We start from the raw sequence: 16,290 nt of genomic DNA, 5'->3' as shown, positions 1-16,290 counted from the left end.
TCCATTCAAATTGCTTTCTATTTCAGCAAATTTGGCAGTGCTGATTGCTTCAAACCTGATAAAAGCTCCTTTTAGGTGAACATGCCCAGGCTTCTCTCACATCTGAATTTAGGTAACCGATGTGCTTGCATACATTCTTTACTCTTTAAATCCTCCCACTACTCATATCCTAAGATAGTTCATCTGTTGAAAATGTCATGAAAGCTAAGGCACATAATAGGTGCACAGAGTTACCCAAACTTAAACATAGTATTTTTTATAAGGGAGGAAGGTAGTTATTAAATTGTTTTTGCCTCTCAGATTTTCCCACTGAGAACTCCCCCAAGCAGACTCCAAATGAGTAGTTTCTGCTTGGCCAGCTGCTCTTTTGACCACATACTCATTCCTGATAGTTCCTTAACACAAATGAAACTGTGGCCACGTCAGCCTACTGCAATTCAGTCTATTGACAGGGTTGCTATTCCATTAATTTCCCTCCAGTTTTGTGTTAATGTAAGTCTGGATCTTGTACTTTGCTAGTGGAACAGTACCTCCTGCTAGAACACAGCTTTCAGACAGCTTCCACTTTTGAGTTAAGTGTGCCTATTGATAGCAAATCTACTCTGTTAATAAACTATCCCCACATTATCTTCTCTGTAACAAATTTGCATCTTCAGTCTGTATTTCACAGCTCTACACTAACCAAATTGAACATCAACTGCGGTGTTAATAACTGTGGTGACTCAAGGTTTTAGTGAATTAAATGTGTAGAATCTTATAAACATTTATCAACATTTACCTTTAATGTTTAGTTTCAGTGGAAGGGCTGCACGAACTTGAGTGGCAAAATTCCTCATTCCAGGAAGCAGCAAAAGATGACCAAAATTTGGTGGTCAGAGGCACGTCACATTTTCAATAGAGTAACTTTTAACTGCAGGGCTATAGAACTCAAGCCATTGGGTATTTGTGCTGAAGCATTTCCTAGTAAATAAATGACTTTTTCATTTCATAATGGCAGTACAACATTGCCCATTGGCAGTGATAACTACTCAAGCTAAGTTCAAGGTTACTGAAGCAAAGCTACTGATTTAAGTAGAAAGACTGTACAATGAAAATTATTTTTATTTAAGGCAGGTACATTTTAGATATTTAATAAGCATAAAAAAGTTAAGCCACACTGTACATTTTACCCTGGCTACTAAACCAAAAGGAAAGATTTGTACAGATGGTATGAAAAAAATTAAAAGCTAGATTTTCTTTGTGGAAAAAGGAAAAATACCATGGAAACTACAGCCGCCCCAGTTTGAAATGTAGATCATGCAGACAGATATAGTCATCAAAAGTTTTTATCCTCTACCACTGAAGGGGTTACCATCAAAATATGTAATGGCTGTATACAGAACACAGTTTAGATTGTAGAAAAGTTTTAATAAAAGTCCTGTGTGATGGATTACTTAGGCTAAAAGAGCAGGCAACCAAACTGGAACAGAAATATTGAATAGAACTAGTTAAAGAACAGAAAATAGAGAGTATAAGCAAAACAAGATCTATATCCAGCAAAGGAAACACTTAGAGGAGTCCTACTGTACAAGCTAGCATTAGGGCAAGAACAGCATTTTTGAAGATAAAAAAGAGTGAACCAGAAACATCCAAGGATTAAAAAGAGCAGAAATGTGGACAGATAAAGAAAATAAAATCTTCATCAATGTAGTAGAAAAGACAGCTGTAAGAGAATGGGCTGGAAGCATGTAAAACTAGAATATGTAGACTGCATCACTTTGACTTACATTTTAAGTAGAAAAAACAGACAAAATAATATAAAAAGATATTAAAAAGAAATACAGTCAGGACTTCAAAAAGACACTTTCTGAATTAAAAATACATACAGTAGCTTCCATGTAAGATACAGAATTTGAAAAGGAAGAGAAAAAAACCCTGCATCCACTTTGCATCAAGCAGTATGACAGTTTACAGAAGAAGAACTATTATCCACTATAAATCAACACTGTAATGCACTTTAATGCACATTTTCCCTTTACTTGTACCTCATGTGAATGTTGGTAGGATAAGAACAGAGGTTAGAGAGTGGAAAATGTGTATTTTATCACTATGTTTCTGTTTGTCTAAAGGAACACTGGAATTTCTGTAACTAGGACTCTGCCCATATTCACCATGAAAGGATATGAAGAAAGGTTTTGCTTTGTTACCTGAAACAGCATGCTTCCCCAAAGCAACAGATTACCTCAAACAGCAGTCTTTTAAAACCGCTTTATTGTAACCCTTGGAAAAGATACAGATTTCAGGGATTCTTAAATCCAGCTACATTGCTGCTTTAAGTAGTTGATTGTCACTATATCTGATCTCAGTGAAAAGATGTATACTTATCCTAATTAGATGTTTTCATCAAGTATATTTGATAACACATAGATTGAGACAAAATAAAAATGTCAGTCATGAGGGCACTTCATCCTAAAAGATGGAAGAGTAGAGAGTGGTGAAGGAGGTGGGAAGGGATCAGCCATCGCTGTGTGAAGAATTCCTCGACAAACCATCAAGTACCACTGATGTCTCAGAAAGAAACGATGGCAGCTTCAAAGGAATGAAATGCTGCTTAATGTAGGTGGAGGAGTGCTAAGACTGAGGAGTCCTATCTCCTGAATAAATTCAAATTAAGTATGTTTCAAGAGGAAGGACTGCTTCTTACTACATCTCCTAAAGGATACTGGAAAGAAAGTAAGCTATAAAGGCTTGCATATTACACTGAGATATAGCACTTCTTGGGAAATACAGTTGATGCAGGAAGATAAAATCCCTGTAAAGATGCATTTCAGGATAGCATCAACAGCAAGTTAGCAGGGTGTTTATCTGGGACACTATTCAGGCTCAATCCAGTATAAATACAGCAAGTGTTCACAAACACAGAAAGTATTTTCCCAGTTTTTTGTTTATGTCCATTATTAAAAAAAAGGTTGTAGCTGTGCTGTTCAGCTTGAATATTGAAGATAAGTACTTTTCAAGGTATTTTATCTAAACCTGAACTTGAATCCATGGTGAAAAAGTGCCTAATTGGCTAAAAGCAAGGTATTCCTTGCCTAAAGTCCACACTGCAGGGCACTAGAACATGCCTCAGAGGCTGAACTGAGAGCTGGTACATCAGCAGTGAGGAGGAGGAGGATGGGTGCCCATGTGCGATCACAAAGAGACAGATCTGCAAAACAGCAACGTAGCAGGAGCTTGTCTGACTCTCAAGGAGTCTAAGGATATTAATATAAACTCCTTTGTTTTAAAACTGGCTTTCATTCGGAATCACATGAACTTTACTGAGACACAAGCAGTAAAAAATTGCTAGACAACCCCCACCCCCCATGAGTTGTGAATTTTGTGGCCTATCTCTACTGTTAAATATCATAAAAGTTATTATTTTGTGATTTGAGGTACTTTAATGGTTTTTCTAATATCAGAGTCCCTTCTGCATTTTTTATCATACGTACATATTTCTTCCCAGGAATCTAATAAAAAAAGAGAGAACAAGAAAAATTATCATGAGACTTCAGCAAATCATAATGAAAATACCTTTCCAACACTGTCCCCTCAATGAACACATCTAAATAAGCGCATGGAATGAACTGTAAATATTTTGTTGTGTTCTCATTGTTACCACTGATAATAAGCTACAGTTCTCATATCTAAACTAGAAAGGTTTAAGAAACTGCCAAGAGCATGTTCTCAGACTGCAACATGTGAAAAAAATCCTGTAGTATCATTTCCACACCCAGGCAGGTATACTTCATGGGTAGGATTAAGAAAACATGGAGGATTATTATGTCCTATATCTTTTTGGTGGTTTCTTGGGACCAAATGATCCCAAACGCCCACTTAGACTGGAAATATGTTGGGTTTTGTCTTTTCACATTACATTACAAAAGTATTTGTTTCTCTAACAGTAGATATAATAAGGGATAAGAGGGAAAATTTTACAAAACTTAAAAGGGACTTAGAAAATGCGAAGTACAGATGTTCAATTTTCCAGTAAGCAGTATTCAACTTCATGCTCTCTTGGTAAGCATGTTTCTAAAATATTCTGTATTTGTGTAGGGTTCTGTCTTTGCACCATTCACTTAAACCACTGGCATGGCACTTTTCTTTTGCAATTTTCATATATCTATCTTGAGATTTTAAAGAAAGTAAAATTTACTACCAGGAGGTCTGGCGCCCATCAACTTGTTAAATAAACTAGTTGTCTCTGCATGATTTTTAAAGTTATATTTAATTCTACATCTTTTGTCCCTAAAATGAAATTCCGGGATAAAGACTGAACCTCTGCTTCAAAGTCTGAATTTTCACTTCTCCCTGCTTTTTTTTTTCATGCAAGGCATTTCAAATGAGGTTATTTGGAACAGTGTTCAAGGTTTTCTTGGCATTCAAATGAAACACAACCTTTTGCCACAACAAATGCTACTATTTGCTAATTGCTTTGGGGCTGCTTAAGGAGAAGAGGAGCACTAGCATCCCTTGTGCTCCCACCCAGACAGCAACAACAGTATTATCATAAAATGATCCATTAGTACCAAATGTATCTTCCTCATTATATTTATTTTAATTCTCTTGTCTTTCTCTTAGGTGACAGTATGTGGCCAATACCATAAGAAGAAAAATTAAAACAATAACAACAGCATATATAGCTGTGTAAATTTAAAATAGCAGAAACTGCTATTTTGTGATTATTTATTTAAGTACGGCACATAAAACTTCATCTCCATGACTTAATATGATCCACCATGTCATTTCCTACCACCATACACACTGTGATATCAGTATTTATTTACTGTGAGGAGAAAATGCCCAAAAAAAACTTCTCCCTGCTCAAATTTTCCAATGGATTTATCGGATTACCTTCCAACACAATCCTGGTGCAGACCTTGGGATGCTTGGTGGAGGCCCAGTGTTTTATTTAGAATGCTGTGCAGTGTATCACTTACACAGCTTATCTTGTAGGAGGTTTTTTTATTATGATCTAAGGATAACATGTCAGAAAACCTTTTTGTAAGGCTAAGTTAAATAGTGCTCCTAAGATTCATTTGACAGAAAATATGTCTTTGTACGTATTAAATACAACTTCTAAACTAATCTATTCCATAGATCTAATTAATAGGTCTAATCTAATCGATCTAATTGATTTTTTCTAATACTTACTTATAACAGCTAGTTTATGAAAGAATCTATGATGATCCGTCTCTGAGGCACCACAGAATGAAAATATTTTCTTAAACATTCTCTCCCATCAATATGTATTTCGAATTTCACTGGACTTGTCACAGATGTTAAGGTTACAGAAAAAAGGAATCTCCAAGATATCAAAGGAGAAATTCTCAGTAATTTACATATAGCAAAATACTGAAGCAATTGCCGTTTAAAAAAGATGTTGTGATTGCTATTTCTAATTACAGCATTTACAAAGAGATTACCATTTGTCTAGCCTTCTTTAAAGTATATATTTGAAGATAAATTGCCAATACACAACAAATCTATTTAACTTCTGAAAGAAGATGGAGTCTTTTAGAGGTAATGGAAATGCTAGCTATTGAAAATACTACAATAAAAGAAAACTAATACTGGCTTCTCTGACCTGGTACATTCTGTGAAATTATTGGTAGAGGAAATAGAACAGTCTGAGGATAAACTGCTTCAAGATGTTGAACAGTCTAAAATAATTTTCTGGGATACAAAGGATCATCAGTATGGAAGTGTACCAAAGAATAGATTAAATGATCATATCCTGAGAGAGGTGAACAGACTTTCTGGATTGGATATCGCTTATTGCAAATAAAGCAAAAAATTCATCTAGCTAGGAAGAGGGAGATGCAGGCCCATTATGTATTAAATTGTTGAAATATGCATTTTCTGGTTTACTTTATCTACTTTCATGCCTTCTTTACAAATCACAGACAAGATATGAAAATAAATTCCATATGATTTCACCTAAACATCTGGAGGTCTCAACATTTACCCCACTCCCACTTGTGCTACACTGTCACTTGGACCTTTTTTTTTGCTGTACTTTCATAAATTTTTTATTCCTTACTGTCCAAGGCCACCTTCAGGACTCAGTACCTTTGTTCCATTAAACTGTGTGCAACTGACTTTATTGATAGCTCTGCCACCTCACATCAGCATTTCATAGGCATTGAAATGCCTTTGATTCAGCTTCTGCAATAGTATTTTAATGGTAGTGTCTCATCCGCCTTTTACTGAAAATAAAAGAACAGGAGACTAAGAAGAAAAAAGATTTCAAGCCCACTAACATATGAAAGGAGATAGCTGATCTCCTAAAGAAATGAGGATTCTATGACTGCTGCCTGCCTGTCCGTAATTCTGTACATTAATAACTGTTGAACCTCTTAGTTTAGCTTACAGAAAATCTCCATGCTACACCAACTCCAAATATTTTGTGAGAATCAGAGCATGAAAATAATGACCCAAATGAAGGAAAGCTCAAGAGTGCACCTCTGCTGTTTGGTCTTTTCTGCGTGCTGGCTAGCAGAGAGCATGCATGTAACTGGAACCAGCTACAGCACATCTTGTTTCTTGCCTTCGCTGTGGTGGTAACTCCAGCACAAAAATTGTGCTGCAGAGCGGGATGAAATGGAGTTGTAGGATGCAGATCTACAGATAAGTTGGTTTTGCTGTTAATGTGTCTCAGAGATCAACTTACATTAAACAAGGTACTCTTCTTCTGTTACTGTGTTCCTGTCTTCCTTTTGGTATGTAATATATTTGATGGTATACTTAAAAAAACGTAACAGGTGTAAGTGACTGCATTTACTATACTACATGGAAAGCACTACATTAGAATGTATGCTGGAAGTGTCCACTAATGAACCACGTACCTCAAGAAGCTGAAGACGCTTTGAGAGGCACCCAAAGCTCGAGTTACTTATTCTGTAAGCTCTGCTTTATATCTTCTTATACACTTTTTAATTTCCTATTTGCTGGAAAGCAAGGTGTAGATATCCCTTTTACACGGTTCTGTATTTGAAAGAATGCGCATTCTGGCAAGCTTATGCTCGGAACTATTCTGCTAAATGTTTAGGCCAAAATCTTAGCATCTAAGAGAAAAAATCAAAGAGCTTATTGCTGTAGACAGAATTAACACATTTTTCCTAATTTAGGAAATAAATGCATATTCATCATCACCCACTTCAATATTTCTCTAGAATATAGTTCTGTAAAAAAATATCTGTGTTAGGTAGTTTTATTGAGATTTATAAATGGGCCAGCTGAGCCTGTGAATAATGAAACTGCACAGACTACCATCAAGGAACTGGGTACCAACAGAAAACCTCACAATTTATTTTTCATGCTTAACATTAAAAAACCATAAACATACAGGACAGGAAAGCCAGTAAATTGCTAAGAAAAACTCCATTCAACTTTCTAACTCATTAGTTTCTGAAGAATTATTTCCCTCTGTTAGTTAAGACCTCTTATCTGAGATGATCTTATGTTTACAGACTTGTATATATTACCCTTTTTCCAAAAACTTCCAGCTATACGCTCCCAGTCAATACCAGACAGGCACTGGCTACCAACATTGCAAACTGCCACTTCTTTTCCAACCTTTAGTTCTAAGTGAGTTAGAAATGTTTTCAGTATGCATGTATGGGACTGAGCTGCTATGGCAGCAATTCCCTTCCCATACAAGAGCATCTCCCAGGGAGCGCGAGCGACTAGGAGCGCAGCGAACAGGATGGGTAAACAGGGCATGGCGCGTCAGAAGGGCGTGTCGCGTCAGTTTGCGCGGCAGTTCACGCAGGCAGGGTGTGTAGGGAAGGCGGAGGCACCTACTAGCTCAAGAAGAACTGTGGAAAGTGAGTTCATTCGGTAGTCCCCATCCTTCCAGAAGAAACTCAGCTACGGTCTTCACTCGTCAGAAAGCGATGCCCTCTGTGCTCGCCAGAGCGGATGTGGCTACCCAGACAGAGCTCCCACAAAAACATGCGGCCACCCAGGTCTCGGGCTGCAGGGAGTGCCTGGGCCTCTCGCTGTTCACGCATGGCAGCCGTGCGGACAGCTGCGTGAGGTGCGACCAGGTGGATGATTTGCTCTGCATGGTGGCAGAGCTACGGGAGGAGATAGAAAGGTTAAGGAGCATCAGGGAGGCTGAGAAAGAGATCGACCGGTGGTGCCATGCTCTGCCTCCCCTGAGACAGGAACAGGAGCAGCAGCAGCCACCAGTAAGAACCCACGATCAAGGGGATCCTCTATCCCCCCGCACTGGGCTGAAGGCAGCAGCTCAAAGGAGGAGAGTGAATGGAGGTGACTCCACGCTCGTGGCGGCAGGCGAAGGCCCTCCCTGCCCACCTCGCCCCCCAGGTGCCTCTGTACAACAGGTATGAGGCCCTGGAGGTGGCAGGCCAGTCAATGGAGGATGGCGACGACAGTCTGCCTACACCAGAGGTGTCGCCCAGGTCAGAAGAACGTACCTCTCGTACTAACACCACCTCCACAAGGAAGAGAAGATGGGTTATAGTTGTGGGTGACTCCCTTCTGAAGGGAACCGAGGGTCCGATATGCCAGATGGACCCTCCTCTTAGGGAAGTCTGCTGCCTCCCGGGGGCCCGGGTGAAGGATGTCACGAGGATACTCCCTAGCCTGGTACGGCCCTAGGACTATTATCCCCTACTGCTCTTCCATGTGGGGGGCGATGAAGCTGCAACACGAAGTCCTAGGGCGATCAAAAGAGACTTCAGGGCCTTGGGACGGCTAGTAAGGGACTCTGGAGCGCAGGTTATTTTCTCCTCTCTCCTTCCAGTTGTGGGCAGTGACACCAGAAGAAACAGAGACACCCAATCTATCAACTCATGGCTCCGTGGCTGGTGTCACCGCCACGGATTTGGATTTTTTGACAACATGCCTACACAGCACTGGGTTTTCTGGCGTCTGATGGGATTCATCTTTCTCAAAGGGGAAAGAGAATCTTTGCTCAGGAACTTGCGGGGCTCATCGACAGAGCTTTAAACTAGACTCGAAGGGGGAGGGGGATAATATCAGGCTTGCCCATGAGACGCTGAGGGACGATGTGCCACGGTTGGAGGGAGCGGGTGCCAGCGAGGGCACTCGGCCTGTGCCTCCGAGATGTGTGGGGTACGCTGGGGCACAGCCGAAGTCGAGCAGAGTTGAGCTAGGGGATACTGAGGCAATAGGAGCCAAGAGGGAAATGCCAGTGAAACGCCTCAAAGCACACAAGCGGTGTTCCTCTATGAAGGAGACACGGACGACAGCCCAGCTGAAGTGCCTCTACACCAATGCACGCAGCATGGGCAACAAGCAGGAGGAGTTGGAAGCCATTGTACATCAGGAAAACTATGATATGGTTGCCATCACGGAAACGTGGTGGGATGACTCGCACAACTGGAGTGCGGCGATGGATGGCTATAAACTCTTCAGGAGGGATAGGCGAGGCAGGAGAGGTGGTGGGGTAGCCCTATACGTCAGGGAGTGTCTGGATAGTTTAGACCTCGATGATGGTGATGATAGGGTGGAGTGTCTATGGGTAAGAATCGGGGGGAAGGCCAGCAAGGCAGATATTGTGGTGGGAGTCTGTTACAGACCACCCAACCAGGATGAGGAGACTGATGAACTATTCTATAAGCAGCTGGGAGAAGCCTCACGATCGCTAGCCCTTGTTCTTGTGGGGGACTTCAACCTACTGGATGTCTGCTGGAAATACAATACAGCAGAGAGGAAACAGTCTAGGAAGTTCCTGGAGCGTGAGGCAGATAACTTCCTGACGCAGCTGGTGAGTGAGCCAACGAGGGAAGGTGCCCCGCTGGACCTCTTGTTCATGAACAGAGAAGGACTTGTGAGCCATGTGATGGTTGGAGGCCGTCTTGGGCAGAGTGATCACGAAATGATAGAGTTTTTGATACATGGAGAAGCGGCGAGGGGGGTCAGCAAAACTGCCACCTTAGACTTCCGGAGGGTGGACTTCAGCCTGTTTAGGAGACTGGTCGAGAGAGTCCCCTGGGAGGCAGCCCTAAAGAGCAAAGGAGTCCACGAAGGCTGGACATTCTTTAAGGAGGAAGTCCTAAAGGCACAAGAGCAGGCTGTCCCCAGGTGCCAAAAGACGAGCCGGCGGGGAAGAAGACCGGCCTGGCTGACTAGAGAGCTCTGGCTCGAACTCAGGAAAAAGAGGAGAGTCTATGACCTCTGGAAGAAGGGGCAGGCAACTCAGGAGGACTACAAAGGTGTAGCAAGGCTGTGCAGGGAGAAAATTAGAAGGGCCAAAGCTGAGTTAGAGCTCAATCTGGCTGCTGCTGTAAAAGACAGCAAAAAATACTTCTTCAAATACATTAGCAGCAAACAGAGAGCTAAGGAGAATCTCCAGCCCTTAGTAGACGGGGGAGGGAACACAGTGACCAAGGATGAGGAAAAGGCTGAGGTACTTAATGCCTTCTTTGCCTCAGTCTTTAATAGCAGGGACAATCGTTCTCTGGGTACCGAGCCCCCGGAGTTGGAAGATAGGGATGGGGACCAGAATGGAGCCCCCGTAGTCCAGGGGGAAATGGTTAGTGACCTGCGGCACCACTTAGACACTCACAAGTCTATGGGGCCTGATGAGATCCACCCGAGAGTACTGAAGGAACTGGCAGAAGTGCTCACCAAGCCCCTTTCCATCATTTACCAGCAGTCCTGGCTAACTGGGGAGGTCCCAGTTGACTGGAGATTAGCTAATGTGATGCCCATCTTCAAGAAGGGCTGGAAGGAGGACCCGGGGAACTACAGGCCTGTCAGCCTGACCTCGGTGCCGGGGAAGCTGATGGAGCAGATCATCCTGAGTGCTATCACACGGCATGTAGAGAATAACCAAGGGATCAAGCCCAGCCAGCATGGGTTCAGGAAAGGCAGGTCCTGCTTGACCAACCTGATCTTCTACGACAAGGTGACCCGCCTAGTGGATGAGGGAAAGGCTGTGGATGTTGTCTATCTAGACTTCAGTAAAGCCTTTGACATGGTTTCCCACAGCATTCTCCTGGAGAAACTGGCTGCTCATGGCTTGGACAGGTGTACTCTTCACTGGGTTAAGAACTGGCTGGATGGGTGGGTCCAAAGAGTGGTGGTGAATGGAGTTTACTCCAGTTGGCGGCCGGTCACAAGCGGTGTTCCCCAGGGCTCTGTGTTGGGGCCAGTTCTGTTTAATATCTTTATGAATGATCTGGACGAAGGGATCGAGTGCACCCTCAGTAAGCTTGCAGATGACACCAAGTTGTGTGGGAGTGTTGATCTGATTGAGGGTAGGAAGGCTCTGCAGAGGGACCTGGACAGGCTGGATCGATGGGCTGAGGTCAATTGTATGGGGTTTAACAAGGCCAAGTGCAAGGTCCTGCACTTGGGCCACAACAACCCCATGCAATGCTACAGGCTTGGGGAAGAGTGGCTGGAAAGCTGCCTGGCAGAAAAGGACCTGGGGGTGTTGGTTGACAGCTGCCTGAATATGAGCCAGCAGTGTGCCCAGGTGGCCAAGAAAGTCAATGGCATCCTGGCTTGTATCAAAAATAGTGTGGCCAGCAGGAGTAGGGAAGTGATCGTGACCCTGTACTCGGCACTGGTGAGGCCGCACCTTGAATACTGTGTTCGGTTTTAGGCCCCTCACTACAAGAGAGACATTGAGGTGCTGGAGCGTGTCCAGAGAAGGGCAACGAAGCTGGTGAAGGCTCTGGAGCAGAAGTCTGATGAGGAGCGGCTGAGGCAACTGGGGTTGTTTAGCCTGGAGAAAAGGAGGCTGAGGGGAGACCTTATCACTCTCTACAGCTACCTGAAAGGAGGCTGTAGCCAGGAGGGGGTCGGTCTCTTCTCCCAGGTAACAAGTGATAGGACGAGAGGAAATGGCCTCAAGTTGCACCAGGGGAGGTTTAGACTGGATATTAGGAAATTTTACTTCACTGAAAGGGTTATCAAGCATTGGAACAGGCTGCCCAGGGAAGTGGTTGAGTCACCATCCCTGGAGGTATTTAAAAGATGTTTGGATGAGGTGCTTAGGGACATGGTATAGTGGTGGTCTTGGTAGTGTTAGGTTTACAGTTGGACTTGATAATCTTAAAGGTCTTTTCCAACCTATACGATTCTGTGATTCTGTGATGGATCATACCTAGTTGGTCTTTTCCCACCATCTTGTGTTTTACGATCACTAGTGTACTCATCTTCAGAATATCTTTTTGAGGCAGGAAAGGATCACTTTCTATAATAAAGGTACTTAAACAGGAAAATCAAGTTACTTGTGTGAACAGCAATCTATCCTAGCCTACCTCCCTGGGAACAGCTGATGAGATGGTGGTATCTCAGAGTCAACATGCAGTCTGTCATTTCCACTCATGACAAAGGTAAACAGCAGCACGTTGTATTTCTTGTGACATTTACTCAATCTGAACAAAGACAGTACCAACAGCGGTTACATGCTGCCTGTCTTAGAAACATGATGCCTCTGTAGTGACAGTGTCCATCTTCTGTGGGAAATGGCACATTTCCATGGCACACGACACTAATGTATGTCAGTTAAGATAGCATTTATCATAAGTTTTTTGACACCCTATCAATATATTTAACCATTTTCAATACATTAACATTTTCAAAACCAGGCTTGGTATTCTAAATACCAGGACAAGATCACAAATGGAAGAAGTAGGATTTGAGCCAAATTAGTATGAATCACTATTATCTTCCTGTCTTTCTTGCTGTACAAGCGACTAGAAAGAAAATTCTTCAAAATATTTTATACCTTTTAGGAGTCAAAACAGAATAGATGTTCCAAAGTTATCAGACAAAGAAATAAATAGTGTGTGTAGCTACTGGCTGGGTATTTGGATTAAACACAAACCCTAGGGGGTTTTCCTACCACATTCTATTCTTCCGGGACGTGCAGTATTGCAATATACAAAAATCAGTTTTCTGTCCTTGCAACATTTACTTCAGTGTTTTCTACTATTATGCACTAAAAGTCTTAAGCCAGTAAAATCACAGGCTTAATGTACAGTAACAGAAGCAAATTATCTGTATGTATTTTTCTAATATTTGCTGCTCCTTGCCCTGTGATTGATTACAAGTAGAATGTCTGTTTATTTAGAGACATTACATAGTTCTCTGCATATATTGGCCTCAAGCCTACTCTATTTTTCTCACTGACTTAAATAGGAGCAGGATTAGATCTCTGATGGAAGCTTTACTGCATAGGAAGCATTGATTTGAGAGATTAGCAATACACTGCTGTGGTAAAAGATCATCTTCATCACCGCTAAGTAAAACAGGTTACAAGACTTTCTGTTGAGATGTCTTATGTGTTTTCGTCAGCCTGTGTCATTTTTTTCCAAAGTATAGCTGATTACATAGCCTCATTTCATCAGTAAACTGGAATGGCATTAAGTAAGTAATTTGTTTGGGCCATGAAGTATCCCAAGGACAAGAAAGATAGATATTTTTCCTTATTTGGAAAAGAAAGCAATATTGTTAAAACCACATACTCCTGATTTAGTGTATGCCATGACACAAATGTAACACTGGCATGAAGAAAACTCAAACCCAGCTTCAGGGTTCCACTGTTAAGCACTTCCCTAGAGTAATGCTCCTGCTAGGCATTAGATAGAAGGTTGCTGTCAGGAATTTCACATTTCCTTCTGAGGAACAACTTTCAAAGAAATGTTGTGGCTGCATATGGATTTACTTTTCTCAAACTAATGGGCAGGTATGCTTTGCACTAAGCTGACCATATACTGTAGCAAAGATTTCTTTTCATAAACTGTCATGAATTTTAGGAATAGAGAGACTAAACGGTAATTCTGTTCTTTGCATGTACATCTTTTCATTTGTGCTATTCTGAACATACATTTCCTTCATAAGAACTACCAACCTGGGTACTGAAGTCATTCTAGAGAGCACTCCCAGTGGGCACAGATTTGCGGGAGAAAGCGTGACTTTTTTTTTGCTGTATGTGATGATTTTTTGCTGTATCTCTTCCTACTCTCTTTCCTCAGAAATCAGAATCAGACTGCTGCAGTCTTTGCTAGGATGGTCAGAGACTCTTACATTTATAACATTGAGCCACAGAAGTCTGCATTTGTAAGTAAACAGCTCCTAAACTACTACATAAAAAACAGCTGAAGAGGAACAATATTACTGGAGACACCAAAGGTTCCTGAATTTTCATAAAATTACTGTGTTACAAATCTACAGAATAGTTTAAGATATTTTTATTTTACTTTATTATATAGATTGAAGCACTATACTCAGCCTACATGTCAGAGATACATAACATTCATTTGTGATCATTGAGATGTCTAAGGACGATCCCCTGCATTGAGATATGAGCAGTATTAGTAAAACATAACAGAAATACTGGTATAAGAAGCATACAAATTTGAATGAAACTTTGCTCATTATTGAGGGCCGTCCACATACTTTTCAAAAATAGCTTTAGCTCCTTCCTCAATTCTTTTTAATCTGTGTCTGCTTAGGGACTACATAAATAATTTAATTGTGTTCACATACATATCTGTTAAATTATATCTAATCAGCTTTTTCATTTTCTTCCAAGCTATGTTAATAAAACAGGAAATTAACAGGACAGTTATTCAAAAACTTTTTATATGTGGTCCTTGTGTTCCCACAATCTGCACATTTCATAGTCTCAGTTTTCACTGAATTGAACGGAAATGTGAAGGAGTCATTGATCTCACACTGCCCTAAGTTATACAGAATCTGGGCTTCTGATACCCAGTTACATCTCACAGGGGTGTGGATCTGTGGAGCAGCTTGAGTTGTTTAATATGAATGAGCAATTACTCATAGCCTACACATTCAGCCACACTCTGGTAAGCTTGTCTCTGCTTCTGTGTCAAACTCAGTTTTTCTAGAAACGTATAATCTTTTTTCAGCCTTTATACTGCAAACAGTTAAGCATTTACTAAAATTTGTTTACAGGAATCTCTTAAGTGTAGTTACTTCTATAAATCCTCCAGATATTTAAATGAACTTAGGCTAAAGATTTAATTATCTACAACATAGCCCTGGTTATTCCCGCAGAGCTCTAGATTTTTATTACAAATGTGTATTTTATGCAAATTAGATCACATTGCACATGTTGAAACTTGCATTTTTATTTAGTCCCACCAAAGTATGCAAATTTGAAAGATTCTATTAAATTCTGAATAAAAATACTGTTGGAAACAATATTCCTAATGTACTCTTAATTATCCAGTGCTTAAGTAATTCCTCTAGACAAATAATATTTTAGTAGCTGTTGTATTTTAAGGATTTGCAGTAATTGTGCTTTGAGATTTTAAAGCTTCAAAATTTGCATACTCTTTAGATTATTGTTTAGCTGCTTGAACTTTTAGATGTTGAAATAAACTATATTATTCCATGGATAACGAAATATTTGTAGGTGGAGGTTATAGCTTTTAACAGACTAATTGATATAATGGAAAAAGCAGATAAATTTTCTACTCTGTCTCAAGCAGGCCAGAAGAAAGGCTTTTGTGCATGAAAGATTGTGTGCTGAAGTAGTCTAATGAATTAAATTACCTCCACCTACAAACTTTATCTAATTTATGTCCACATACCACCATCACCTTAATAACAGTACTACTTACACTTTATATGGAGTGATAATGCATCTCTTACCGGTTGCTTCACCTACATCACTCTCCCAATAGCCATCCTATACCCTCAGTGTCAAAATCTGACAGCAAAATTCCGTAACTAGAAATGCCTGATAGCAGAAACAGTCCCACTAAGGCCTGTGGCCTGTTGCCTTGCAGTTGGGAGGTTTTCAGTGAACTCTGTACTTTGAGTGAGTGAGGTTTTTTACACTCCGCTTGTTAATATTTGGGCAAATTATACCCTCTGGGATAAAATTTTCAAGATTTGTTCTCTGCTCAACTAAATATATTACACTGTTAAAGACATGATACATCAAATCACTGGGAAAAAAATGTTATGTTACCTACAACTGAGTACAGGGCATGCAGATTTTAATACAACTCTTACTGCACATTAATGCTAATGTTTCTCGCAATATGGAAAACACTCATTCTTTAAGTGAACAAATCCAGTGTTATCCCTCACTTCAATGGAACGGGAAACAGCAACATCAAATCCAGCAGAGAAGCTCTGGTACACACTTCAAGTTGTGATAGATCTTTAGTAATCTTCAGCCTCTTTGGAAGCTTTGTCCTTTATTGAACTTTATTTCCCACAACTCACTAGAAAGCCTAACTTGAGAAGATTTGGCCCACCACCTACAAAAAAAATAAAAGTTTT

The 16,290-nt window shown here is 40.9% G+C and overlaps 1 protein-coding gene across 10 annotated transcripts in view; it reads right to left on the bottom strand.

Moving 5' to 3' along the window:
- The window catches only part of EPHA6 (EPH receptor A6), a 532,902-nt gene that overhangs the window by 444,199 nt on the left and 72,413 nt on the right, over positions 1-16,290 (bottom strand). For 7 of the 10 annotated variants that reach the window (XM_075515531.1, XM_075515576.1, XM_075515552.1 and 4 more), the window contains exon 3: positions 3,471-3,488. The exons of the other annotated variants lie outside the window; for them this stretch is intronic. In XM_075515531.1, coding sequence (XP_075371646.1) covers positions 3,471-3,488 — 18 coding nt within the window. The remainder of the gene's footprint in view (positions 1-3,470; positions 3,489-16,290) is intronic. 10 annotated transcript variants of the gene reach the window in all.

Source organism: Mycteria americana, chromosome 1 (genome assembly GCF_035582795.1).
Source record: "Mycteria americana isolate JAX WOST 10 ecotype Jacksonville Zoo and Gardens chromosome 1, USCA_MyAme_1.0, whole genome shotgun sequence".
Classification (NCBI taxonomy): Eukaryota; Metazoa; Chordata; class Aves; order Ciconiiformes; family Ciconiidae; genus Mycteria; species Mycteria americana.
The sequence above is the reverse complement of the archived record's forward strand: the minus strand, read 5'-3'. Positions and strand labels throughout refer to the sequence as shown.